The 26,921-nt window shown below is 36.7% G+C and overlaps 1 protein-coding gene across 2 annotated transcripts in view; it reads left to right on the top strand.

Annotated features, from left to right (window-relative positions):
- The window catches only part of CHM (CHM Rab escort protein), a 227,591-nt gene that overhangs the window by 102,737 nt on the left and 97,933 nt on the right, over positions 1-26,921 (top strand). For both annotated transcript variants that reach the window (XM_007093297.3, XM_042974113.1), the window contains one exon: positions 11,325-11,402. In XM_007093297.3, coding sequence (XP_007093359.2) covers positions 11,325-11,402 — 78 coding nt within the window. The remainder of the gene's footprint in view (positions 1-11,324; positions 11,403-26,921) is intronic.

Genomic DNA, 26,921 nt, shown 5'->3' with positions numbered 1-26,921 from the left:
GAGGAAAATACATTGCAATCCAGATCTATCTAAAGAATCAAGAAAAATGCCAAATACAAAATCTAACATCACACCTAAAGGAAATAGAAGTAGAACAGCAAAGACACCTCAACCCCAGCAGAAGAAGAGAAATAATAAAGATCAGAGCAGAAATAAACAATATAGAGTCTAAAAATAAATGTAGAGCAGATCAACGAAACCAAGAGTTGGTTTTTTGAAAAAAACAAACAAAATTGATAAACCTCTAGCCAGGCTTCTCAAAAAGAAAAGGGAGATGACCCAAATGGATAAAATCATGAATGAAAATGAAATTATGACAACCAATGCCTCAGAAATATCAAGCAATTATCAGGGAATACTATGAAAAATTATATGCCAACAAACTGGACAACCTGGAATAAATGGACAAATTCCTAAGCACCCACACACTTCTAAAACTCAAGCAGGAAGAAATAGAAAATTTGAACAGACCCATAACCAGCGAAGAAATTGAATCAGTTATCAAACATCTCCCAACAAATAAGAGTCCAGGACCAGATGGCTTCCCAGGGGAGTCCTACCAGACCTTTAAAGCAGAGATAATACCTATCCTTCTCAATCTGTTCCAAAAAATAAAAAGGGAAACTTGGTCTAGAAACTTGGTCTAGCTGTTTTAAGGTTTCCTCTACTTTTGACATGCTGTAACTACTCTTCCAACACATGTTGATCTCTCTTTTCTTTCATTTCCCTTGTAATACTTCTAGTCTCTACCACAAAGTATATGGTCTTTAATTTTTCTTCAGTTGTTACACTTAATAATATCATTTTTCTCATGTACTTAACAGAGGGCTAAGTCTGTGCATCTTTTACTTTTGCATCTACTATGCAACTAGTGTAGAGCAGGTGGCTAGTTGGTTGATTCAACAATTCCAGTTTTATACATAGCCTTAGGTAAATCACGTTCCAGGTTAGTACCATTAACCTTTGAATTGAGAATGCTTGCAGGTCTTTCCTAGGATTTGCCTAACACAAATGACTGTCCTTCATATTACTTCACTGTATAAATTGATACATGCCAACCAAGGAAGGAGGAAATGAAAGTATTGGTGACTAAAGAGGCCTGGGTCACTTTTTTGTGTGAACCAATTCAGTTTGTTTTTATTTATTTTGAGACAGAGTTAGCGGGGGAGGGGCGGGGGGAACAGAATCCCAAGCAGGCTCCTCAATGTCAGCACAGAGCCTGATGTGGGGCTTGAACTCACGAACCATGAGATCATTACCTGAGCTGAAATCAAGAGGCGGACACATGATCGCCTGAGCCACCCAGGCGCCCCAAACCAATTGACTTTAAAATAAGATAGTCTGGGGTGCTGCGGTGGTTAAGTCTGTTAAGCCTCTGACTTTGGATCAGGTCATGAGCTTGCATTTCATGGGTTGGAGCCCCACATTGGGCTCTGTGCTGACAGCTTATAGCCTGGAGCCTGCTTCAAACTTTGTGTCTCCCTCTCTTTCTGCCCCTTCCCTAGGAGGGGCAGTTAATCAGTTGATTTGGGGGTATGGAGAAGGTATAGAGGGTATACAGTTTAAAGGAGCCCAGGAACCATAGAAGAATAAGGATATTTGATCTGACAGTTAATTTTTTAATAAATAGCTAAAGGGTGAAATTATTGAACACGTAACCTACAAGAAAGAACATGGTTTTTGTAAGATAATTATACATCAGCCATCTGACAGGGTTCTTTGAGGGGGTAAATATTTTCAGAAAGCCTTTAAGATTTTATACCAAAGACCACTTAAAGAATGTCCTCTCACCAATGGGGTTGGGGATAATATTTAGTCATGCATAGAGATCTAGTTTAAACACAGGGAAAAAGATCTGGTTTAAATGAACTCTTATTTGCATGGGGAGATTTTTACAGTAGGCTCTCCCAAGAAATGTTTACAGTTGTTTTTTTTTTTAACATTTTAAAAATGATTGTGGACAGTCCGCATAGTAACACTGAGCTGCTTCCCAATTTATAGTTGACACTGAGGACTTCTGGATAGTAAAATACTGAGCTGAAGATTATTAGTTGAAGGATTATTTCATAAGACAATGTGAGAAGGCAGGAAAATGGCATAAGTGACCGTATCTCTAAGTAGATGGATCTGCACATATTTTTCAACCTATGAAGTGGGTTATTATGTGGACCTTGGAAAACATTAGCTTTGGGTATTCTTGTGTCTGCATTCAGAAAGACCCACTCTATACTGGATATATGTCATGAAGGGCATTACAAATAAAAGTATATTATTGTCCTGATTTAGAATTGATGCCTACTTACCTGTGTTATTGTACAATTTGAGTTTTGAAGACTAGGCAGCAAGTGGATCAATGACTTAAATAAGAATTATTAATATAGGAAATGAATAGATCATGTACAGAATGTCAAATTAGAGAAAGAGTTAGAAAAAAGAAATTAACCAAAAGAAATGTCACGGGGAGCCTAAGTAGATTTACTATAGACTTCTTTGCTATATCTTAAAAGTTTGAACCTAGGGCTTTCTTTTGAATTTGAAAGATCTCTTTTTAAATAAATTTGCATGGAGTTCCTTGGTGGCTCTGTTGGCTAACCTTTGACTCTTGATTTCAGCTTAGGTCATGATCTCACAGTCATAAGATCAAGCCCTGTGTCAGGCTCAGCGTGGAGCACGGATCCCGCTTGGCATTTTCTCTCTCCCTCTCTCTCTGCCCCTCTCCCACTTGTGTGTGTGCCCTCTCTCTTTCTCTCTCTCTCTCTCTCAAAATAAATAACCTATAACTATAAATAAATTAATTTCCTTAAGTAGATATGTGACAGATTTAAAAAAAGAAACAAAACAAAACATGAAGCTGTTAGCCTGTGTGTTCAGACCAAAATGTTCAGTTTCATTAAGAGCTTAGTTTATAGTATATTTAAATTTTTTTTTTAACGTTTATTTATTTTTGAGACAGAGAGAGACAGAGCATGAACGGGGGAGGGGCAGAGAGAGAGGGAGGTACAGAATCGGAAGCAGGCTCCAGGCTCTGAGCCATCAGCCCAGAGCTTGACGCGGGGCTCGAACTCGCAGACCGCGAGATCGTGACCTGAGCTGAAGTCAGACACTTAACCGACTGAGCCACCCAGGCGCCCCAATAGTATTTTTAAAGAATAGTCCAGAAACAGTGCTTTTCCATCAAAAGCTCCATTGATTGCAATAGGCTATATTGGAGAATCATTGAGTTAACATAGTGTTTCTGGTATACATCCATACAGGGGAGCCATTCCACATGTGAAGTATAGATACAGAGCCTAGGTTGTGACCCAAGCATATAAATTGACTTCCAGTATTTTTGAAAGGCTTTATTTTTTTTTAAGATTGAATGATGATTTTTTTTTTAAATCCAGTATAATCAACTACAGTGTTATATTAGTTTCAAGTGTACAATATAGTGATTCACCAATTCTATACATTACTCAGTGCTTATCACACTACGTATACTGTTAATTCCCTTCACTCATTTCACCCACCCACTCCCAAAAGAAATAAAGAGAACTAAAGAGTGAAAATAAAAAGATTGAATGATAACTTGTATTCTATAATTTATACTAATTTATTTAGGGTCCCTGGTACAGTTATTAATGAAGATCTGTTTCTGTCATACAATACATAGTTTTATTGTGACTTTTCCTATAGAAGGTTAAATTTAAGGAGAGCTGGAAAAGCTGAAAAAAAAATATATCATCTGCAGAATGTCACCAAGAACAGAGGAAGCTAGATATATGGCTTAGATCTATAAAATAGAGGCAATTTCTGGGAGTGAGTTTTCTGAAGGCTATGTATTGCTTTTTGACAGTTTTTTTCTAAGATAAGCATGATGATTATGCCTTTCAGGAATGACAGCAATGCCTAAAGGGTGATCGATCTGTCCACAACTTTTTTCAAGAGTGTGAAATTTGCATCAAATGCCCCATTGAACTCAGATACTTGTGACATATAATTTCTTGAATTATCAGCAGTGCTGTGTCCTTCCAGGTCCATGTTAACTTTTTTAAGGTCAGAAACTAGTGCCCTCCTATCTAGATATTCCTACCCAGAGTATTAAGTCATACAGGTAGTAAGTAGGGGAATCAACATAGGCACCTAGGCAATCTCAGTCTATAGATTATCACATTAATTTCACAACCATCTTCAAGAGATAATCTCTATATAATTTGTACATCATGACTGAGATTATACACTTAACTTCTATTGACCATATAGTTTTGGTGATCGCTGCTTGCCAAACAAGTTCCTTTGGGTTCTATCACCATGACCAATATCAGGTAGGGCTTGCCAATTTGAACATACCGGATCACTGTCATTGAGGCCATGTTGTAATGGACCACTCATTTGAAAATTTTTTTTTTTAATTTTTGTTTTTGATGGTCTTGCTGAATAGTCTAAAACTTCATAGGTAATGAATCCTAAGAACTTATACCAAGGAATGAGGTGTGGCTTGGGAGTGTTATGAACATAACTGTTTCCTGAGGCTACAGGAGTCATTACCTATTGTTTAGCTCTTGCTCTTAAGAAAGCACTTAGTTCTGGGCCAATAGGAAGTCTGTGCTGAGTTGGATGACAACCACTTGAGTTGCAGAGGGGATCTTGAGTAGGGGAATAGAAATGAAGCTGTCCAATTTCACATTCCCAGGAGACAGACCAACTGCAGCAACAATAATACTTCCCTTCCCCCTACTTCCTGCTAGAGGAAAGATACCAAATACCAAGAAGGGGAAAAAAAAAAGGGATTGTAGTATAAGTAAACACATGACTAAGAAATATAAATAGGGGCGCCTGGGTGGCTCAGTCGGTTGAGCGGCCGACTTCGGCTCAGGTCACCATCTCGCAGTCCGTGAGTTCGAGCCCTGCATCGGGCTCTGTGCTGACAGCTCAGAGCCTGGAGCCTGTTTCAGATTCTGTGTCTCCCTCTCTCTCTGACCCTCCCCCGTTCATGCTCTGTCTCTCTCTGTCTCAAAAAAAATAAAAATAAAACTTTAAAAAAAAAAGAAATATAAATATGTAACCAGTAAACATAATGTAATATAAATATGCAATATAAGTTTGTAACCCATAAACATGCTATATGCTGCGTAATATATCTTACAACTATGCTTGTGTATTTAAGTATATAAAAATAAACATACATACAAGAAGGCTTCCCCACATACATCTTTCTGGCCAGCAGACACTGAATAAACATGATAGAAAACTCAATGTTGTTTTAAATATAGTACTCTGATAAATGTATATGTCTCAGTATAGTTACAAGTAAATAAAACAGTTGAACTTTATATACATAGATGCAATCACTGAAGCTTAATTGTCTTAATTACTACTAAATGAACTTCTGCTTTCCCAGTACAACTTAATCTGGGTTGTCACTAAAGTACAGTGATAATGATCACTGGTCACTTGGAATTCTCTTTTAACAGACCTTTAATAGCATTTGGTAAAGTATTTCAAAGGTATTTTTGTAGTGACTTTTTATAAAAACTACAAATATTTAGTATATTTGTAGTTTTTTTGTTTTGTTTTTGTTTTTTTTTAGGCAAATCCCATAAAATGTATACTTGCATGCATGCCTCTGGGCCCCATAGTACCCTAAGGTAGGTGTACAGAGCTACCTTGCTAGGCATTATGTTAGACCCCAGGATGGGTAGTATGAATTACACCAAAGCTGGAGCATAACTGGCATCTCAGTAGTATTCACTGTTGTTGGTGGCTTAATTGTCCATCATTAAAGCTGTGTTAACTCTTAGGTCACTAGGCTGCCATTTAATGCACTGGAAAAAAACATGTCTTGTGGAACCTTATTACCTCCAAATAATTCATGGTAAAGTGTTTGCCTTTTTCTATTTGCAAATCTCTAGTTTGCCAATATACTTTATAAATTACCTCTTAAAACATGGATTGCAAAGTATTCATAATTTGCTCTAAATATTCTAAAGGTGAGTATTTCCATGGTTATTCCTACTGTGAACTTATGTTCTATGCAAAATGAAGCACACATAATCCATTTAATATGTACAGATAGAGAATAAACATGTACTTGTGAGTTAAAATGTGTAGAAATTGAGAAATTGTTATTCTTTGTAATAATCTTTGCAATTTGTGAAGAATTAGAGAGTAACTTTGACCATCTGACTCCATGTTGCTTTCTTTCATAATGCCAAAAAAAAAAAAAAGATGATACTGACAGTGAGGCAGTTTGCATGATCCTTAACAGGAAAGCCACTGGAACCATACTGCCTGAGTTTTCATTCAGCAATACCATTTACTAAATGACCTTGAGCAAGTCACTTAACCTCTCTTTGCCTCAGTTTCCAAGTCTGTAAAACTCTGCCTATAGGATGCAATGTGTTAATACATGTTAAAGCTTTTGGCATGTAGTGAGTACACAATGCTGTGACGCTTATTTGTATTGTTGTCATTGGCTTTTTGCCCCAAAGACCTGTGTGTAGCCAATTGTTATTTCCTAACTTCTATGTAAATGTCTATTTGAGTGTGTGTTTTTTTGTTTTGTTTTGTTTTTTTGTTTAAGTAGGCTCCATACCTAGTATGGAGCTTGATCTCCTGACCCTGAGATCAAGAATTGAATGCTCCACCAACTGAGCCACCCAAGTGCTCCTGTAATTTGAGGTTTAAATGCAGCTCTCAAAATACTGCTTGGTATTGTGCCTCTCACGCATGTTTTTTCTGAGACTGATTGCCACCAGTATTTCCTCAGTGACTCATTGCCAGCAAATAACCCTCAGCCAAAATTTGTTTTCTTCAATTTTCTCATTTTCCCCTGCATTTTTTTCAAACTAACCAAATACAAGGTTGCTCATTGGTGAGTCACAGACCAGGTAAGTTGTCATACAAAGGGAGGAGCAAATAAGATCATGGGGAAACTTCCAAAGCCCTGAGGACTCCTGGAGCAAATGTGAATGGTTTCCTTTTATTTATGGTTAGGATGAATATTTAGAATATTCTCAGGTCATGATCTCTCATGTGAGTCTGAGTCCTTCCTCAGGCTCTGTGCTAACAGCTCAAAGCCTGGAGCCTGCTTCAGATTCTGTGTCTCCCTGAGCGCTCTCTCTCTCTCTCTCTCTCTCTCTCTCTCTCTCTCTCCCTCTCACAAAAATAAATAAACATTATTTTTTTTAAAAAAAAGGTTGCATATTTAGAGAAGACTTGTCATCCTCTGTAGAGGCAGACATAGGTCGCAAATGGGCCTTAAAGAAACATGCCTATACATACATGGTATGGAATGGAAATGAGGCTTATGCTTCTACTTGGGCAGAGACTTTAGTATTATAAAGAGGTAAAGGTAGTTAGTTGTCAGTCATTCTAGAGGTCACTCCATAGTCCATCTGTGCAGGTGTAAGTCAGGGGTTGCACTCAAACTGATTTGGGCTGGCTAGAGGTGTTCTCAGGGCAGTTGCTATGGCTTGAGGGGTAGTTTTGGTTTCCCTTTGCTTGAGTTAAGACATAAGATGGAAAGAATAGCTTAAGGAAAAATGTGGGACAAAGGTCAGTGAGTGCAAGCCTGTGGGCAGTAAAGGTTGGGTCTTGAGGTCTAGTTGGTGACAAAGCCACTGGTTTTTGTCACTTGGACATAAAGGTATGTGAGGAAAACACAGATGTGAGAGAAAACAAATGCCATCATTGTGAACCACACATATTTTTCCCTAACAGGCATGACTGGAATGGAAAACCAATGAGAAGCAGCATGAATATATATATATACATATGTATATGTATATATATATATATATATATATACATATACATATGTATATATATACATATATATGTATATATGTATATGTATATATACACATATGTATATGTGTGTATATATATGTGTATATATATGTATATATGTATATGTGTGTATATACATGTGTGTATATATATGTGTATATATACATATATATGTATATATGTATATGTATATATACATATATATGTATATATGTATATGTATATATACATATATGTATATATGTGTATGTATATGTATATATACATATATGTATATATGTGTATATATATTGTGTATATATATATGTGTGTGTATATATATATACAAGTATACACTTTTTGCAATTGCATAAATTTATGGTAGATATCAAGTAATTCTTTCCAAGAGCACAAAATACTTCCTATGTTCTTGTTTAAAACTAAGAGGAAATTGGTTGGATTCTGACTGTGTCTGATTATTGGACTTCTTCCTTTGTAATATTCACCATCATCTACACAAACCAATTCTTAACATTCTTTTACATTCTTGTGTTCCTTCTATATATGTCCACTATTAATTAAATCATGTTGAAAACCAGGCAATTTGTTGATTGCTTACTAAAATAAAGTTATAGCTGCCTCTTTTTCATTTTATATTTAACTATGTTTTTCAGAGGCCTCTTTCTTTTACCCTAAAACTTAATAGAAATTAATTTTCAAACAAAGGGATACTTGATAATATATACTAAAGTAGAAATGTATTTCATAGTATAATATATAATGAAAGCAGGTCTTTGTAAAAAGTTACACTTAATTTTAGTTAAGAGGATTTCTCATGCTTTTGATAATGCCATAATAGTCTGTGACATAATATTTTGAATCTTTAAAAAATTTTTAAATTTAGTTTTTGAGAGAGAGAATGAGCAGTGGAGGGGACAGAGAGAGAGGGAGAGAGAATCACAAACAGGCTCTGCACTGACAGTGCAGAGCCCAATGCAGGGCTTGAACTCACGAACGGTGATAATCATGACTTGAGCCAAAATCAGGAGTCGGTTGCTTAACCGACTGAGCCACGCAGATGCCCCTAATATTTTGATTTTTTAACATTATACAACTTCTTACTGATTCTGAACTCGATCCCCTGCTTTTCTTGGAATGTGGGAAGATATTTAAAAATTGTTTTTCCCTGAGGGGGGTAATTGATGTGTGTGTGTGTGTGTGTGTGTGTGTGTGTGTGTGTGTGTAAAAACATGGACCAGTATGACTGAAATGAAAAACTGTGGGTCAGTTGGTAACAACTCAACTGTAGCTGCTTATCAGGAACTTGGAAACTCTGATGCTGCTACATACATAACAAAAAGATATCCCCAGGCAAATGAGAATGCTGATTGTGTAGTTTTTAACTTGATTTTCCATTTTGGGACCTTAACCTAATTTAGCCTATTTATTTTTAGTGTGCCAGTAATATGTCATGTGCATGTGGCCTTTTTTAGTATCAGCAGGAAATTAATGGTGAAGGTTGGGCTGATTATCTCAATCACGTCAATATCACTGTATCACTATTCCCCTACCAACAACAGGAGGTAGAATACCGCCTGGGAAATATAGCTAAACAGTCTAATAGATTATTTTTTTCTAACCCACTGTAGGATCTGTTGAGTACAGTGTCTCAAATAGTACCAGGTATACCTGAACAATTAATAAATATCATTCTATAATTTGGTATGTGACTGGTGAACAAGATTAGCAAGAAAGGAGAATATCTTGCAGCAAGTGTCCTGGGTAAAATTTGCACTCTAAAGGGTTTTTAAGCACATGAAATTCTTCTTGCTTGCTCTATTGTGCCTTTTCTTGTATTCTAAATTTCTCAATGGAAAAAAATTTCTATCTTGTCTTATAGCAGAATGAATTGTTACCTGACCTATCCTAACTAGCTTGGTCATGTTCACTAAAATGAATTGAATTTAGAAAGATAATAGAAGTATTATGCCATATAGTGAATGCCACTTATCTCTATCATTCATTTATATTTTTCATTATAATCTGATTATGAAATATTTCAAGAACACTTCAGAAAGTACAGAGAATAACCATAAAGATCACCCATATCACCATTCACAGTTTTGTAAGATCTTAACATTTTGTCATATTTGCTCTCAATATATATTTTTTAAGAAACTTGAACATTTGAAACTTCTGGGGTAACTTTTACTCCCTCTCTTCCCAGAGATAACTACTATCTTGAATTTGGTGTTTGTAATTCCCTTAAATGTATCTGCACTTTTAGTACATATATATGTATCCATAAATTATATATAGTAGTATTTTGCAGATGAAGTTTTGAAACTTGTTATAAATGATATCACTCTGGACGTATTCTTCCCCAACTTGCTATTATCACTCATTTTTTATGTTTTTGCCATTTATCTATGTTCATAGATAAGGATGGAGTTCATTTAATTTGCTTATAGTATCCCATTGTACAATGTGAAAGGTTAAGGCAACTGTGCAGTTAGAGGGTGCGGTCCCCATAAGACTGCCCATATTTCAGCTACCCCAAACCATTTGTTGAGTCAGTTAATTCTCACTAAGGGTAAGGTATTTTTATCTGTTGTATAATACTAGATTATAAACTCAACAAAAGGGGACTCTATCTGTGGCAATTTCATGTGGCCTCGTATCACTCCAGAAAGTTATAGCAATTGCTTCCACCAAGTCTCTAGAGGTACTAGTGATTCAGAGCCACTTTTCGTGGTATTTTATTAAGGGTTTCTTGGATCATGTGGTACAATTTCAAACCCCCCACCTGTGTGAGGACAGACCTTTGGTTATAAATACAGAGGTATAATTTTCCTCTACCCAAGGCTTTAGATAAAACAGGTTTTGTGTTCTCCCTCTTACAGTAAGTGGATTTTCCCCCCCATCACCTTTTCACTGAAATGTAGTCCTTTAAGGAGGAAGACATTATGAGAGAATATCTCATTTTCTACTCCCTGCCTTATTTGGATCCTAAGGCCTCTCCTGTCCCTACATGGACATCAGAATCCAAGCCCTTAGATTCATGAGATCAGCAAACTCCTTAGAACTTCTGCAACATTAACTCATGTGCTTACTGCTCTAGTTTTCGTTTTCCAATGTAGTTTTTGCTTATGTTTATGGTAAGCAAAATCTCCAGGGGTCTCCCACAGTCTTCCCTGCTTGTTTCCTTCTTAACACTTCTCTGTGGTCACTTCTGTTGGGGGTCTCATACATTACCCCTTGATGCTATTTGTAGCCTTTGTATCTTAGGAAGTTAGTAGGTGGCTTGAGGGAATAGCTTCGCTTCGCTTAGGGTCGCTTTTGGCTTGGTCATACTCTAGGCTTGCACATTGTGTTATTAACAGTAGTACCTCTCGCTGCATCAAAATTACTAATCTTCTGAGGGATTCTTAATTCTATGGCAGAGAAAATAAAAAGTTATCAAAATCCTTTTTCTGTAAGATCAGGTTTTAAATGTAAGATATTTCAAAGAAAATAATGCTGCCTTAATGTTCAATTCAAGAATCCTAATTCACACTTTCCTATTCTATTCCCAGGATGTGTGCTGTGTTTGGTGGAATCTATTGTCTTCGCCATTCAGTCCAGTGCCTTGTTGTGGACAAAGAATCCAGAAAGTAAGGATGATATAAGTTACATTCCTATAGCCACCCCAAGCACAGGTGAAAACTGCTAAAGTCAATTTAAAAAAAAAAAAACACATGATTCTTCAAAGATCGTCCTTGGTATTAATAACATATCAACCTTGATTAAAAGTAATTTGTGTTTAGACCCTCGAGAACAAAGAAAGTTCAGAATATAGAGAAACTAAATTAATTTCCCTGCAGTGTAACTACAGCTCCTGATCATCCAAGCTTGGAAGACAAATCATTTCAGCCTCCTGGGGTGGGTGGTGAGTGATGTTAGTTTTCCTTGTGGCCTTACCTCCTCTAATTGATTTTTATCAGATGACAACAAAGCCCTCTGCTATTGCATTTTTAAAAATGGAGCTCACCTAAAGACTCATCAAATTAATCTGCTGATAATGCATGTCACTCCCAAGAGAAGACACTTTAATGATTTTTTTTTAGGTAGATTGTTGTCGTTAAACTATGCTGACCTGTTACCTGAGGATAAATTCTTTTATAATCATTTTAGGCCTGCACACTGGCTTAGGATTGAAATAAGAATTTACGTGCTTTTAAAAAATGCTGAGAATGTATATTTATCTCTATGTTTTTACATTTCAATTATATTTTTCTAGGATTTATTATTTAGTTACTAAGATACACTCTTGTCTGAATTACACTAAGTAGTAGTCTTTGATTTCTAGGTTTTACATTAAAACGGGATGAAGTTTTAGGAGCTGTTTAAATTGCTATGTATTTTTATTTCTAGCTACGTGTTAAGCATCTACAAACCTATATCTCTTGTATGACTTTTTTAGGGGTATATAAAGAAATAGTATTGTTCAGGCCATAAATACTTTAATAATTTCATCAGGAAGCTTAAAACTATAAAATTTAAGCTGTTTAATTTTACAGTAATTTTGTATAGTCTAAGTGGCATAATTTCTTATAGACTAGTTATAACACCAGTGTATTTTGAGATATGGTAGAGAGAAATTCAAGTCTAAAACATGTAATATTTAAGCAGTGACTTTGCTTTAGAAAGTAATTCTCTAGTGTAAGATATAGGCACACAGCTTAAAGCCTTGTAAAGTACTTTTAGCACCTTAATGCAAAGGTACTACATAAATGAAAAATGATAATCTGTCCTGAAAAATCTATCTTTGAAGACCCAGGATATTCATATTCTGGGTCATGAATTACTTTGTGGAGGATGATGAAGGAATTTTTAATCCTCTTAGAGTCATTTTTCCTTATACATTCATATTGAAGCATGAATGTGTTCCCATCATGGAAAGCCTGATAATGAATTGTTTATATCGTACTTATTTACTCAGATCCTGTTAGCTTTTTGGGGCCCCTTCCAGGTGTACTTGTTGCTCTTAGTGACATGAAAAATTTACATAGCTCATATTATTTGTTTATTTTTAATGGATACCTTAGTAAAATAATAGCATTAATTTACCTTAACATTGACTTAGTTTTTATTACAGACTTTGAACAGAGGAAATTTTCTTTATGATCTGCTACAGATTTCAGTTGCAACAGAGAGCTGAGGGCTAAGGGTCTAAAGACCAAACTTCGGTAATTTTCAAATTTTAATGTGCCTGAGAATCACCAGGTGAACATGTTTTGGTTTTGTTTATTTAAAGGAGATTTCTGTGCCTCACCCTCACAGAGTGAAATTGGATACTGTGCTTAGAATGGAGTCATGGAATTTGCAGTTTTGAGGAACACCCCAAAAGAATCTAATATAGGTGCTCCTTAGATGACACTAAGAAACACTGATCTGTAAATGTAAAGTTCAGGAGTTAGCCAGTGTTCCAAGGTAGACTGAGGGCTCTAGATCTTAATTCATTCTAAGCCCCTATCAAGGTGAACCTTCCAGATCTACTGGAGTCAATATAAATTTTATTGTTTTCTGTTTTATGTTATTTTCATTAAGCTATAAATGTTATTTCCCCCAAGTTTTCATTTAAATTCCAGATAGTTAACATAAAGTGCAATATTAGTGTCAGGTGTAGAATTTAGTGATTCATCACTAACCATGCAGCACCCAGTGTACCAAATGCCCTCTGGATGCCCATCACCTGTTTAAATCCTCCAACCTCCCTTCTAGTAACCATATACTTGAGTCTGTTTCTTGGTTTGCCTGTCTCTTTTATTTCCCTGCCATGTTCGTATGTTGTTTCTTAAATTCCACATATGAGTGAAATCAAATGGTGTTTGTCTTTATCTGACTGAGCTACCATACATGTCATTGAAAACAGCAAGATTTTGTTCTTTTTTATGGCTGAGTAGTATTCCATTGTGTGTGTGTGCATGTGTGTATATACACATATTCTTTATCTGTTCTTTATCCATTCATCAGTTGATGGACATTTGGGCTCTTTCCATAATTTGGCTATTGTTGGTAATGCTGCTATAAACATTGGGGTGCATGTGTCACTTCAAATCAGTATTTTTTATTCTTTGGATAAATACCTAGTAGTACAATTGCTGGATCATAAGGTAGTTCTGTTTGTAACTTTTTTAAAAACCTCCATACTGTTTTCCAGAGTGGCTGCACCAGTTTGCATTCCCACCAACAGTGCAAGAGGGTTCCCCTTTCTCCACATCCTCACCAACACTTCTTGTTTTCTCTGTTGTTAATTTTAGCCATTCTGATTGGTGTGAGGTGATATCTCCTTGTAGTTTTAATTTCTATTTCCCTGATGATGTGTGATGTTGAGCATCTTTTCATGTGTCTGTTGGCCATCTGTGTGTCTTCTTTGGAAAAATGTCTATTCATGTCTTTTGCCCATTTTTCACCTGGGTTATTTGTTTTTTTTTTAAAGATGGTCTAATTTGTGGGCCACCTGGGTGGCTCAGTTGGTTAAGTGGCTGACTCTGGATTTTGGTTCAAGTCATGAACTCATGGTTTGTGAGTTTGAGCCCCATATCAATCTCTGTGCTGACAGTGTGGAGCCTGCTTGGGATTCTCTCTCTTCGTCCCTCTCTGCCCTTCCCCTGCTATTTCTCTCTCTCCCTCTCTCAAAATAAATAAACACACTTAAAAAAAATATTGCCTAATTTGTTGGCACACAGTTTTTCATAACACTCTCTTATAATTCTTTGTATTTTTGTCATGTCAGTTGTTATTTCTCCTCATTTGTGACTTTCTTTATAGGGTGTTTTCTCCTTTCTTTTTGATAAGTCTGGCTAGAGGTTTATCAATTTTGTTAATTTTTTCAAAGAAGCAGCTCATGGGTTCATTGATCTGTTCTAATGCTTTTTGGTTTGTTTGTTTTGTTTTGTTTTTGTTTTTAGTTTTTATATCATTCATTTCTGCTCTATTCTTTTTTATTTCTCTTTTGCTGACTTTATGCTTTGTTGTTCTTGTAGCTCCTTTAGGTGTAAGGTTAGGTTGTTTATTTGAGATTTTTCTTGCTTCTTGCAGTAGGCCTGTATTGTAATATATTTCCCTCTTGTGACCACTTTTGCCACATCCTAAAGGTTTGGACTGTCATGTTTTTATTTTAATTTGTTTCATCAATTTCTTCTTTGATTTCCTGGTTGACCCATTCATTGTTTAGCGGTGTGTGTTTAGTCTCCTCCATGTATTTGTGTGTGTGGGGTTTTTTTTTTTGTTTGTTTTTTTTTGTTTTTGTTTTGTGGTTGACTACAATTTTGTAGTGTTGTGATCTGAAAATATGTATGGTATGATCTTGATACTTTGGGGTTTGTTGAGGCCTGATTTGTAACCTAGTATGTGATCTGTTCTGGAGAGTGTCCCTTGTGCACTTGAAAAGAATGTGTATTCTGCTACTTTAGGATGAAATTATTTGAATATATCTGTTAAGTCCATCTGGTCCAGTGTGTCATTCAAAGCCACTGTTTCTTTGTTGATGTTCTGCTGAGGTGATCTGTCCATTGATATAAGTGGGATGTTAAAGTCCCCTACTATTATTGTATTATTATCAATGAGTTTCTTTATATTGTTTTATATATTTGGGTGTCCCAAATTGGGAGCATAAATATTTCAAATTGGTAGATCTTTTTGTTAGATTGTCCCTTTTTTATGATATAGTGCCCTTCATCTCTTTTTATAGTCTTTGGTTTAAATCTATTTTGTCTGATACAAGTATTGCTACTTTGGCTTTCATTTGACTTCCTTTTGCATGGCAAATATTTCTGCATCCCCTCACTCTCAATATCCAGGTAACTTTAGATATAATATAAATTTCTTGTAGGAAGCATGTAGATGAGTCTTGGTTTTTTATCCATTCTGACACTATATCTTCAGATTGGAGCATTTAGTCCATTTACATTGAGAGTAATTATTTAGAGATATCTATTTAGTGCCATTTTATTACTTGTTTTATCATTGTTTCTCAAGATTTTCTCTGTTCCTTTTTAGTCTTTGTTACTTTTGGTTTGTGCTTCCCACTCAAAGAGTCTCCTTTAATATTTTTGACAGGCTGGTGTTCTGGTCACGAACTCCTTTAGTTTTTGTTTGTCTGGGAAACTATCTCTCCTTCTATTGTGAATGATAGCATTGCTGGATAGAGTATTCTTCGCTGCAGTTTTCCCCATTCTGCATTTTGAATGTATCATTTCACTCCCTTCTAGTTTGCCAAATCTCTGTAGAGAGATATACAGCTAGCCTTATGGGTCTTCCTTGGAAAGTTGGGGACTTCTTTTTTCTTGCTGCTTTGATGAGTTTTTTTCTTTCTAGCTATGTTTTACAAATTTAATTACAATATGCCTTGGTGTTTGTCTGCTTTTGTTGATTTTGATAGGAGTTCTTTGTGCCTCCTGGATCTGGATGTCTGTTTCCTTCTCCGGATTAAGGAAGTTTTCAGCCATTATTTCTGCAAATAAATTTTCTACTCCACTTTCTCATTTTATTCCAGGACTCCTATGATCTGGATGTTATTTGATAGAGTCACAGAGGTCCCTAAATCTGTTCTTGTGATCCATAATCCTTTTGTCTCTCTTTTGTTCAGCTTCACTGTTTTCCATTATTCTGTCTTCTATGTTACTTATTTCTTCCTCTGCTTCTTTTATCATTGTTGTCATTACATCCAGTCTGTTTAGAATCTATCTCAGTACTGCGTTTTTCATTTCTGATTGTTTTTTAACTCTTTTATTTCTGTGGTAAGGATCTCCCTGAAATCTTCCATTCTTTCATCAAGCCCAGTCAGCATCCTTATGATTGTTGCTTTAAATTCTTTATTCAGGTATATTAGTTTTTCTATTTTGCATAGATCTCTGGCCATGACCTTTTATTGTTTCCTTTGGGATGGATTTTTCCATCTTGGCATTTTGTCCAAGTCTCTGTTTTCTTCTCTATGTTAGAAAAGCCTGTTATGTTTCCTTCTTCTGAGAGCAATGGCTTTATGAAGAAGAGGTCATATAGTGTCCAATACATGGCGCTTCAGGAGTGTATCTGGTGTATGCTGGGTGCACTCTGCTGCTGTGTTTTGGCTGCTCTGTCCTTCAGGCCAGTGGTCTACAGAGGCTCTACTTACCTGCAGTGGCCAGCTTGTGGTGAGTTTTAAGTAGATATGCTGTGGTCTGCTTGTTAAATGAGACCTGTTGCTGCTTCTATAAACTGACACCTTATAGAATTCTCTGTTCAGGAAATGTGGTATTTGCAAGGGTTCCTGCGAGTCTTCTGGGTAAGGGGCCTGCTGTGCTGGGACTTAGGCACACTTGCCAAGAAAGCTGTAGCAGCAGTGAGCAGAGAGCAGCGGGGTAGCACTTGGTGTAAGAAGGTTAGGCAGCCACTTTTGGAGCTGTGCTTTTTATTGAAACTTATTTATACTGAGGGGCAGGTGAAGGAAATGGCACCAGCCAGCTCCTTTGTCCTCAGAGAAGGGTCTCAGTGCTTGCTGCTCTCAGGGAAGCACTCCCAGAAGATCAAATAATCTCTGTTCATATGTCCCAGGCATTTTTCAGATCATCATTTTCATACTGTCTCTAGATTGCTTCGCTGCCTGGAGGAGCACAGTGCACTTTGGGCTTCATCCCAACCAAGCCTGCTGAGTTTTAAAACTCCAAACCTATGGGAAGTGCTATGGCAGGAACTTGAGCTGGTCTCTGGAAGAAGGGCAGTCACACAGAGGCAGGGGTGTGGGATTTTGAGCAATCTAGCTAAACAGCTAGTGTCAGGATGAAAAGCCCTTAGGAGGTGTCTCTGTGCCTATGCTGATGGCAGGGGAAGGCAATGGCTACCAGTGGGTCCTTTTTTGCCACCTCTCACAGATGCGCTCCAAGAGGAGAGAACAGTCTCCTGTGTGCCTTAGGAGATCCTCACATTGAGCTGTCTGCCCCTGGATTGGATGCCTGCCTTCTCTCCAGGAATAAGCGAGTGCTCTCAGGGCTCTATCCCAGTTAATCCTGTAGACCTCTAAAACTAGAGTCTTTAAGCCTGGCTGGCTGCAAAACTCATGAAAATCAACCCCTTTCATTTTCCCAGCCATTGACTTTGCGAAAGTGTCCTGCTTGTGTGTTCCCCTGTGTACTCTTCTTTTTCTCTTGCCTTTCTCCGTGATCACAGCTTCCTCCCCTCCACAGCACTTGTGATCTGCTTCTTCCCCAAACCATGTCTTTGTACTTCCTTTCTTCCTCGATGTGGCCTCTTCCCCTCTAGTTGTGGAATTTGTTCTGTCACTCCTCTGTTCAATTTCTTAGGTATTCCGAATGATTTGATAGTTCCCTATTTGTGTTCATGGAATGAGAGAAGCCTCGGGTCCTCCTACTACACAGCCATCAAAATCCTTTCCTGAATTTTAGTTTTTGTTTAGTTTATTTCAATTAGTTATTTGTTTATTTATTTAAGTGGGCTTCACATCAAGCATGGAGCCCAACACGGGTCTTGAACTCACAACCTTGAGATCAAGACCTGAACTGAGACCCAGAATTGGATGCTTAACCAACTGAGCCACCACCTAGGCCCTTCCTCTCTTGAATTTTAAACAGTGGACTGCTACTTATTTAACATTTTCTTTTATGTCTTAATGGAAAGACCTCAAGTATAATAATTATTGCCTAATAACTCCTTAGGGATGCACGGTCAGGTAGCCCTCGAATGAGAGCTGACCTGGAACTCTATCCCTGCCATGAATGACAGTGAACAAGTCACTTTTCTCTGGACCAGTCCCTTTATCTGTAAAATGAGTTAGATGGGCTCTGTAGTAATCACCCAGTCTCCTCCCCTGTATATAACATGCTTTGACTGAGTTAATAAAAGTACTTAGAGGAGTGCCTGGGTGGTTCAGTTGCTTGAGTGTCCAACTTCGGTTCAGGTCATGATCTTACTGTTCGTGAGTTCAAGCCCCACATCGGGTTCTGACAACTCAGAGCCTGGAGCCTGTTTCAGATTCTGTGTCTTCCTCTCTTTCTGCCCCTTCCCCATTCTCTCTCTCTCTCTCTCTCTCTCTCTCTCTCTCTCTCTCTCTCTCAAAAATAAACATTAAAGAAAAACATTTAAAAAAAGGTACTTAGTACTTAGTTTTTCCTTAATATTTATAAATAAATTATCCTAAATTGTTTTATATGCTCATATGTAGACCATTCTTATATATTGGTTAAACTTCAGTTCCAGTGAGAAATCAAAAAACTTTTGAACAACTTGAATGTGTTTACTTTTATGGATATACATGGAATAGCAAAGTGTCTACTTACACTACTCATTTTATTATTATTTTATTAGACCTCCAATTCTCCAAGGAATGTTTTTTTTGTTGTCCCTCTTGGTTGTTTAAGATACAGCCATTTTGGATTCTGTTTGTGATTCTCTTCAAAATTTATTCCAAGCCATAATTATTTACTTCCTTAGTAGTAAAGCAGTTTTTAAATTTGACCTGCATTTATAGTATTCTTGATATCTACAATATTATCACTATAGTGTATTGTTTAAATGATCTTTAAAAGTTTTATTCAAGAGATAGCCAATACTTAAAAATTGTAAATTCATACCTTCACTAATAATTACCAAATTTATAGTAATTTTTTGCATTTTTAATAAAAATCCCATTCTGTCAAGTCTTATAGTCTCTATAAATAACTAAAGCTAGCATTGATTAAAGTTGACTCTAGCTAATTTTTCTTTCCCAAACACTACCTTGATGTTCAAAATCAAATACTCAAGAGAGTAGCAGGAGGTATTTTGTCAGGACTTAAATTTAAAGAGAGGGATAATTTTTTGAGGGAAGAATCTTGAAGTTATATTTAGATATATCCAGCTTAAATTTCTTTCTTTTCTTTTAATATTCATTTTTGAGAGAGAGAGTGCACGTGAGAGTGGAGAAGGGGGCAGAGAGAGAGGGAGGCAGAGGATCTGAGGCAGACTCTGCACTGACAGCAGAGAGCCTGATGTGGGGCTTGAACTCACGAAACCAAATCATGACCTGTGCCCCCAGCATATATTTCTTTTTAGGAATCATGGTTGACTAAACAATTGTTTATTCTAAATATAATTAGAATATCAATAAAGAAATCAGCAAGAATTTACGTTTGTCTCGTTACGGTATTAGATTACCTCCCTCCCCCTCTTTTTCTATTTGGTATATTTGTCATCCCCTTTCATGTAGTTAAGAACTACTCATGCTTGGGGTCTAAGATGTAAGTTTATTTTCTGATCCCACAGACTACATCAGAACCGTTTGCTAGCCCCCTGAGTCAGGTCCCTTTATATGATTGTTTGTAAGTTATGTGTAAGAAAAGGCACAATCTCTACTATATGTCCAGAAGCTAAGCAGTTTCTTATCACCCATTACACTCGTAGCTATCTGTTAAATGAATGAATGAATATTAAAAACTGATAGTCTTTTTGGTGCTTTTGTTCACCATTCATTAAGGAAAGCTATAGAAGTATAAATGATCATAGCATTGAGTTCAGTATGGTGATTACATGTCAAAGTAATGTACAAACTTTAAGAGAAGAAATATAGAATATGTAACCATACTTACTTTCAGCTAGATCTTATTTTTCTTTTTTGTTTAATTTGCTTTTCCTGAGAGCCACATTGACTGTGCTCTTTTTGCTATATTATCCATTGGCTCTGCTTTTTAATTTTCAGACAACATAGGTCTCAGTAGTCTTTTCTATACCCTGTCACTTAACTCTAATACTGAACCCCTGTGTTAACTGTTTCTGTGAATACCGAATGCTCTTGTTGAGTAGCTTTATTTTTCTTTGCAGCTGTGCTGTGTAAAACTCCTATAAAGTGGATTTGGCCATTTAGCACTACAGTATTTGATACTAGGGTAAGGTATGGATGACCTTGGACCAGATATGTCTGTAACCAGTAGTCTGAATCTAATTACTTCAGCAGTGTTCTTTTGTACTTCAGCTGTCTCACTTACTAGAATTCCTGCTGTGACTATTTCTTAGAGTTATCTTTTTCCTGATGTCAGGAATAACTATACCTGTTATATCTGTCCCAGATACTCAGAAGTTAGTAATAAATAATATGTTAGAGCAAGTGTGAGGTACTTATCTTAACTACCATTGGTCATTGTAGGAAAATTGCTGAATTTCTTGATTTTAGCATTTCTCATTTGCAAATGGTAGTGATAATATTCTATACATTTAACCTCCAACCTCCATGCTAGTTGCTATGGGAATAATGAGATGAGTAAAACATGGACTTTGCCTTTGTGTACGAAGAGAGAGGTAAACAGTGCAGACTCTAAAGTCAGATAGACCTGGATCTATATTGTGGCTTCCCCCTCTTACTAGCTGAATGAGCTTTAAAAGTTATTTAACCTCTCTGTGCTCCAGTTTCTGTATAAAGTGGGACATGACAGTAATACCTTATTGGGTTATTATGATTATTAACAGATAAAGCAGGTAGAACCATTTGTTATACACAGTAAGAGTTCAATACATGTTAACTAGTTGCAGTTATTACTTTAATTGGATACTTTAGAATCCCATGGAGAATATATATCCTGAAGATCCTTTTGTGCCCACGCTAAGGAGTTTGGACTATAATTAGTGGGTAAATTACAAGATTAGGTTTGCTACTTTATTAATTCTGGCATTGATTTGGAAGAAGCACCTTGATGGTAGGAGATTGTTTTGCCTCCTAAATCAGAGGTTCTGATTCTTTGTTTTTGTCTCCACACTGTTCACATGCACAAAATGCTTCCATTGTTCAGCCATCTATGCAACAAGTATTAGTTGTTTTCTGTGTCCCATGCATTAGGAATATAGCCGAGAACAAGACAATTATGGTCTTTGTTATTATGGAGGTTAGAGTCTACTGGAGGACATTAAAGAAAAAAATAAATTTATGAGATAATTGCACATTGAGATCTTTTTACTCTGCAGATCTAGCTCTGTTCCTCCCTGTGTAAAAAGCTTCAGTGGCTTTATATCACTTCAGAATAAAGTATAAGACCCTTCAACATGACATGGGAGGCTTTAGGATCTGGCCTGTGCCTGCTCATCTCTCTTTCCTCCCTCCTTCCATTTTACTGTCATTTAACACTGAACTGTTTGTGGTTCCCTATACTTTTCTTACTTGCCTCTGTATCCCTGCAAATGCTGCCCTTCTACCTGAAATATTCCTATTTGCTTACTTAACTAGATTTCATCCTTTAAAAGCAGCTAATGTTGGGGTGCCTGGGTGGCTCAGTTGGTTAAATGTCTGACTTTGGCTCAGGTCATGATCTCATGGTTCGTGAGTTCGAGCCTTGTATCGGGCTCTGTCCTTCAGATTCTGTGTCTCCCTCTCTCTGCCCCTCCCCCACTTGTGCTCTCTCTCTCTCTCTCTCTCTCAAAAAATAAACAAACATTTAAAAAATCTAAAAAATAAATAAGTAAAAGCAGCTAATGTTATCACTTTCTCTGAAGAGCATTCCTTATACTCCACCTTTCCCCCCCACACCCTCCCCCAAGCTGAGTTAGATATCTTCCCTTAGTACTCTAATGATGTCCTCTTCTCATTTCTTATCCCTGGACTTGGGCTTTGTCTTATAATTGCCTTCATTATATTGGGAGCACCTTAAGGATAAGATTTTTTGTTTAATTTTTGTTAATGTTTATTTTTGAGAGAGAGAGAGACAGAGCATAAACAGGGAAGGGTCAGAGAGAGAGGGAGACACACAATCTGAAACAGGCTCCAGGCTCTGAGCTATAAGCACAGAGCCTGACTCAGGGCTCGAACCCACGAACCGTGAGATCATGACCTGAGCTGAAGTCGGATGCTTAACCGACTGAGCCACCCAGGCGCCCCAAGGATAAGATATTTTTATTCTTATCTCTTAGAACAGTGCTTAGCACATGATTGTTATGCCATCATTTACATCAAACAAATAAACTACTGACTTGATAGTAGTTTATTATCCTATTAGACTTAACACGCATCTTAAGGCAGTGTAGTAGAGATGGAGAGAAGAGACTGGTTTCAAAAAATCTTTATAAGTTGGAATCAAAATTAAGTAGCAGATTAGATATAGGAAGAGAGTTTCTAAGCTAGGGAAGCTAACCACTGGTCATGTCATTACATGAGATTGGTATTCCAAGGGAGGGAAAAGGTAAGGAGTCATGATGAACTCAGTTTGGGGTATGCTAGGTTTAAAAAGGGTTTGGAGTTTGTCTAGAAAGAAATAGATATTAGACATTTAAAAATATGGATACAGAGCTTGGGATTGGTCAGAGCAAAGAACATAGATTTTGGAGTTATCTGTTAATGGTGTCTGAGACGATTGGAATGAATTTTTACCCAAGAAAGATGAAAGATAAGCATTTTGGAATAGTTTCCTTGAAGAGGTAACATTTGAACTAATGTGTTTTAGAAAGCATGGAAGGGCATAGTGAGCAGAGAATTATTTTACTTCCATCACTGATTGGGATCTTCTGATATCATTAATTAATGTATTTTTCTCTTTATTATTTCATGTGATTTCTGCATTTTATCCTATAATTAGGATATTTAAAAAAATTTTTTTAACATTTATTCATTTTTGAGAGTAATAGAGACAGAGCATGAGTGGGGAAGGGGCAGAGAGAGAGGGAGACACAGAATCCGAAGCAGGCTCCAGGCTCTGAGCTGTCAGCACATGGCCCGATGTGAGGCTTGAACTCACAGACTGCAAGATCATGACCTGAGCCCAAGTTGGACACCTAACCGACTGAGCCACCTAGGCGCCCCTGTAATTAGGATATTAATTCTGAAGATCGTAGAGATTGGATACTGTTGTGGTGTATTTCTCTTCTGGGCCAAATTCTACATAAAGTTTTCATCTCGCTGAGCATTTTTCCTTATCATTTTTCTCTATATGTTATCATGTCATTGAACCAAAAATTGAATAACTGTTGTGATTTGTTGATTTAGAAAACTTACCTCTAGAAATGTTCTGTCTGGCTTAAGTGATTTTTATGGTGATCATTCTTATGATGATTCTTATGACAAGCTTGGTCCTTGTGTCTATGTAATTGAGCACTCCTATCATGTCCCTTCTCAGTGTTCTATTTCTGAGGCTCAGCAAGGCCCTCAAGTAAATCCAGAATGCTGTTTATCTTTAATGGCTTCCTCAGGTTTATGTGGGAAGAGTTTTAATGTCTCTGGCAGCACTGTTTCATGTTACCGTTTTCCATTACTTGTCATCTAATTTTTTATATTCATCTTTATAACACGAAGTCTAAGTATAGGTCCCAAATCAATATTTCTTTCTTCGTTGTTCCCCTAATTAGGCCTACTACCTTATAATAAGTCAAGTATCTGAGGGGAAAACAAATTTTATTCCTTAAACATTCTTTGGTTTGAACAGCCTTGCTCAGGCCTTAGTACTTCATAGTGAGACTATCAGGTGAGTTGTGTTACCATCATCTACCAGACTGGGCATATATGACCATCACATCAGTTTCTGCAGAAATCACATTATAATTATTATTATTTTTTACATTTACTTATTTTTGATAGAGACAGAGCACAAGTGGGGGAGGGGCAGAGAGAGAAGGAGACACAGAATCCGAAGCAGGCTTCAGGCTTCAGGCTCTGAGCTGTTAGCACACAGACTGACTCAGGGCTCGAACTCACAAACCACGATATCATGACCTGAGCTGAAGTCAAACACTTAACCGACTAAACCACCCAGGTGCCCCTGTCACTATTATTTTAAATGTTTATTTTTGAGAGAGAAAGAGAGCATGCAAGTAGGGGAGGGGCAGAGATAGAGTGGGGGACAGAGGATCCAAAGCAGGCTCTGTGCTGACAGCAGTGAACCCGATGTGGGGCTCAAACCATGAACTGCGAGATCATGACCTGAGCTGAAGTTAGACTCTCAACTGACTGAGCCACCTAGGCACCTCTATTATTATTTTTACTTTAGCAGTAGCTCTTGACTTTTCTCCACCTAGCACAGCCTAAAACTACAACAGTAATGGTGGCATGCTTGATAGTGATTCTCCGTTGGGATTTGGGAGTTTATCAGAATCTCCAGGGGTACTTATAATTTGAAAAAGTCCCCCAGGTGTGATTCTGATTTGCTCCCTCTTCCTCCTCCTCCTCCTCCTTCTCTGAGAATTGCTGTTTCATCTGGAAGCTTCATCATAAATAGGCACATTTAGTGGTATATTATCCTTGCATAGATGAACTCCCTAATCCCCCACACCTCCCCTTTGAGTGATCCCCAGTAGTTCTTTCTAATATCATGACTTATGAAACTAGTGTCTACCTGTTACCAAGGTTTAGCTACCACTGAAGCAGTCCTTTTAGTGTTTGGAAGCCTGCAAAACAAGGAAGCCTCTACTAGCTTGAGGGCCAGGTTTTAATTGTGTGGTTTATTTAAATGGGAACCTTTTGCAAACGCTTACTAGAGTCCAGGATTTATATTAATACCATTCTCCCACCCCCATCAATTTCATTCCAGTATTTTACGATGAAAATTTTCAAATCTACACCAACGTTGAGAGAATTTCAGGATGAATACTTGCATAGCCACAATCTAGATTGTTAATCTAGGTATAACATGATTAAGCAAGTAGATTAAAATGTTAATTGTACCGAAATATTCATCCCTCTGTCCATCTGTTCACCTTTTTAAGCATTTCACGGTAAATTATAGGTATCAGTACAACTTCCCCTACATACCAGCATTTCATGGTAAATTATAGGTATCAGTACAATTTCCCCTAAATACCATGGCATGTCTATCATTAATAAGAGTTGAATATTTATTTATAGCTTTTTCTTTTTGATGTAAAATTTACATACAGTGAAGTGCCCAAATCTTAAGTACTCATTAGCAGAGTTGGGATAAATGACATATGTGAGTAACCCAAAGCCTTATCAAGATATAGAAGATTATAACACCCTCTTTTTTTCCGCCCAGATTATTCCCTCTTGACTTCTATAGTTTCTGAATTAAAGGTAAGAAAAAGGCTTGTCAGTGCTTGTAGGACAAACAGGGATCAGTGTTTAATGATGGATCAGTACATTTCTCTTTTCCATTGCCTAAAGTACCTTGTGTTTTAAATTGTATATGCATGTTTTAAAGTAGGATACTGAGTAAATAACTTATGTTTTCAGTTTTTAAATAATTATTTTGGGAAATACTGTATCTAAATATAAATACCTTATATCTATTTAGTTAAGTATTTTATAAGTCAAAAGCTCTAGTTTAATGAAATCTGAAGAAATATGCATAGAAACATAATTCGGGAAGAGAAAGGAATTGGAGGGGAGATGGGGAAAAATCACATAAATAATAACGTAATATAATTTACACTATGTATTAATGTGTGGCTAATTGATTATATATTATGTATATCTAACATCATGATATAGTCTATCCTGAAAACAGTGGTATGCCATTTATTCAAGAATATCAACATATAATAATCTGCCTTTAGGAAATACACATTAAATTCCTCTCACTGTTGGTCTTTGGTGTTTTTAATTTTATTTTTAATTCCTTTATATCTGGTAAATATCTCTTATTTGGCTTATTTTTAGAGTAATGTAACATACTTTAATGTATATCAGTACATTTCAAATATGGTATAAGTTTGAAATTATTTGCTTGCATTTTATGAAGAGTAACTGATAAATGTATTTCTAATAATTCTGGTTCCAAAAGGAGAAGCTTTGACAAAAGTAAATTGTGATATTTTCATAATAAAAAGATATGGCAAACATGCAGGCATTTGCATATCTTTCCTGAAATACTGCATACTGGGTTTGTCAGTGCTGGTAAGTCCATTTCAAGGATGTTTCCCTTAGTCCATTAGTTTGGATAATGAGCCCTATAAAGTACATTTATAACTTGTGGCACTGCAAGGAGAAGGATTCTCATTTTCATCCTTTTATCTAGACACATTGAAAGAAGGTCAATAGAGGGTTCTATATGATTCATTGTCCCAACACATATCAGATGACAGAGACCTGATAATCTCCATGCATAAGTGTTTTCCTTGTTTAGAAATAGCACTTGAAAGACATCTTTCTGTGATTATCCTTTGAGGTAAAGTGGAAACATTAAAAGAAGCTTTATCCCTCTTTTTTTTGTTTAAAATATTGTCACATGTGT

Source organism: Panthera tigris, chromosome X, assembly GCF_018350195.1.
Source record: "Panthera tigris isolate Pti1 chromosome X, P.tigris_Pti1_mat1.1, whole genome shotgun sequence".
Taxonomy (NCBI): domain Eukaryota; kingdom Metazoa; phylum Chordata; class Mammalia; order Carnivora; family Felidae; genus Panthera; species Panthera tigris.
Note: the sequence above shows the minus strand (reverse complement) of the source record. Positions and strands in the feature narration are given on the sequence as shown.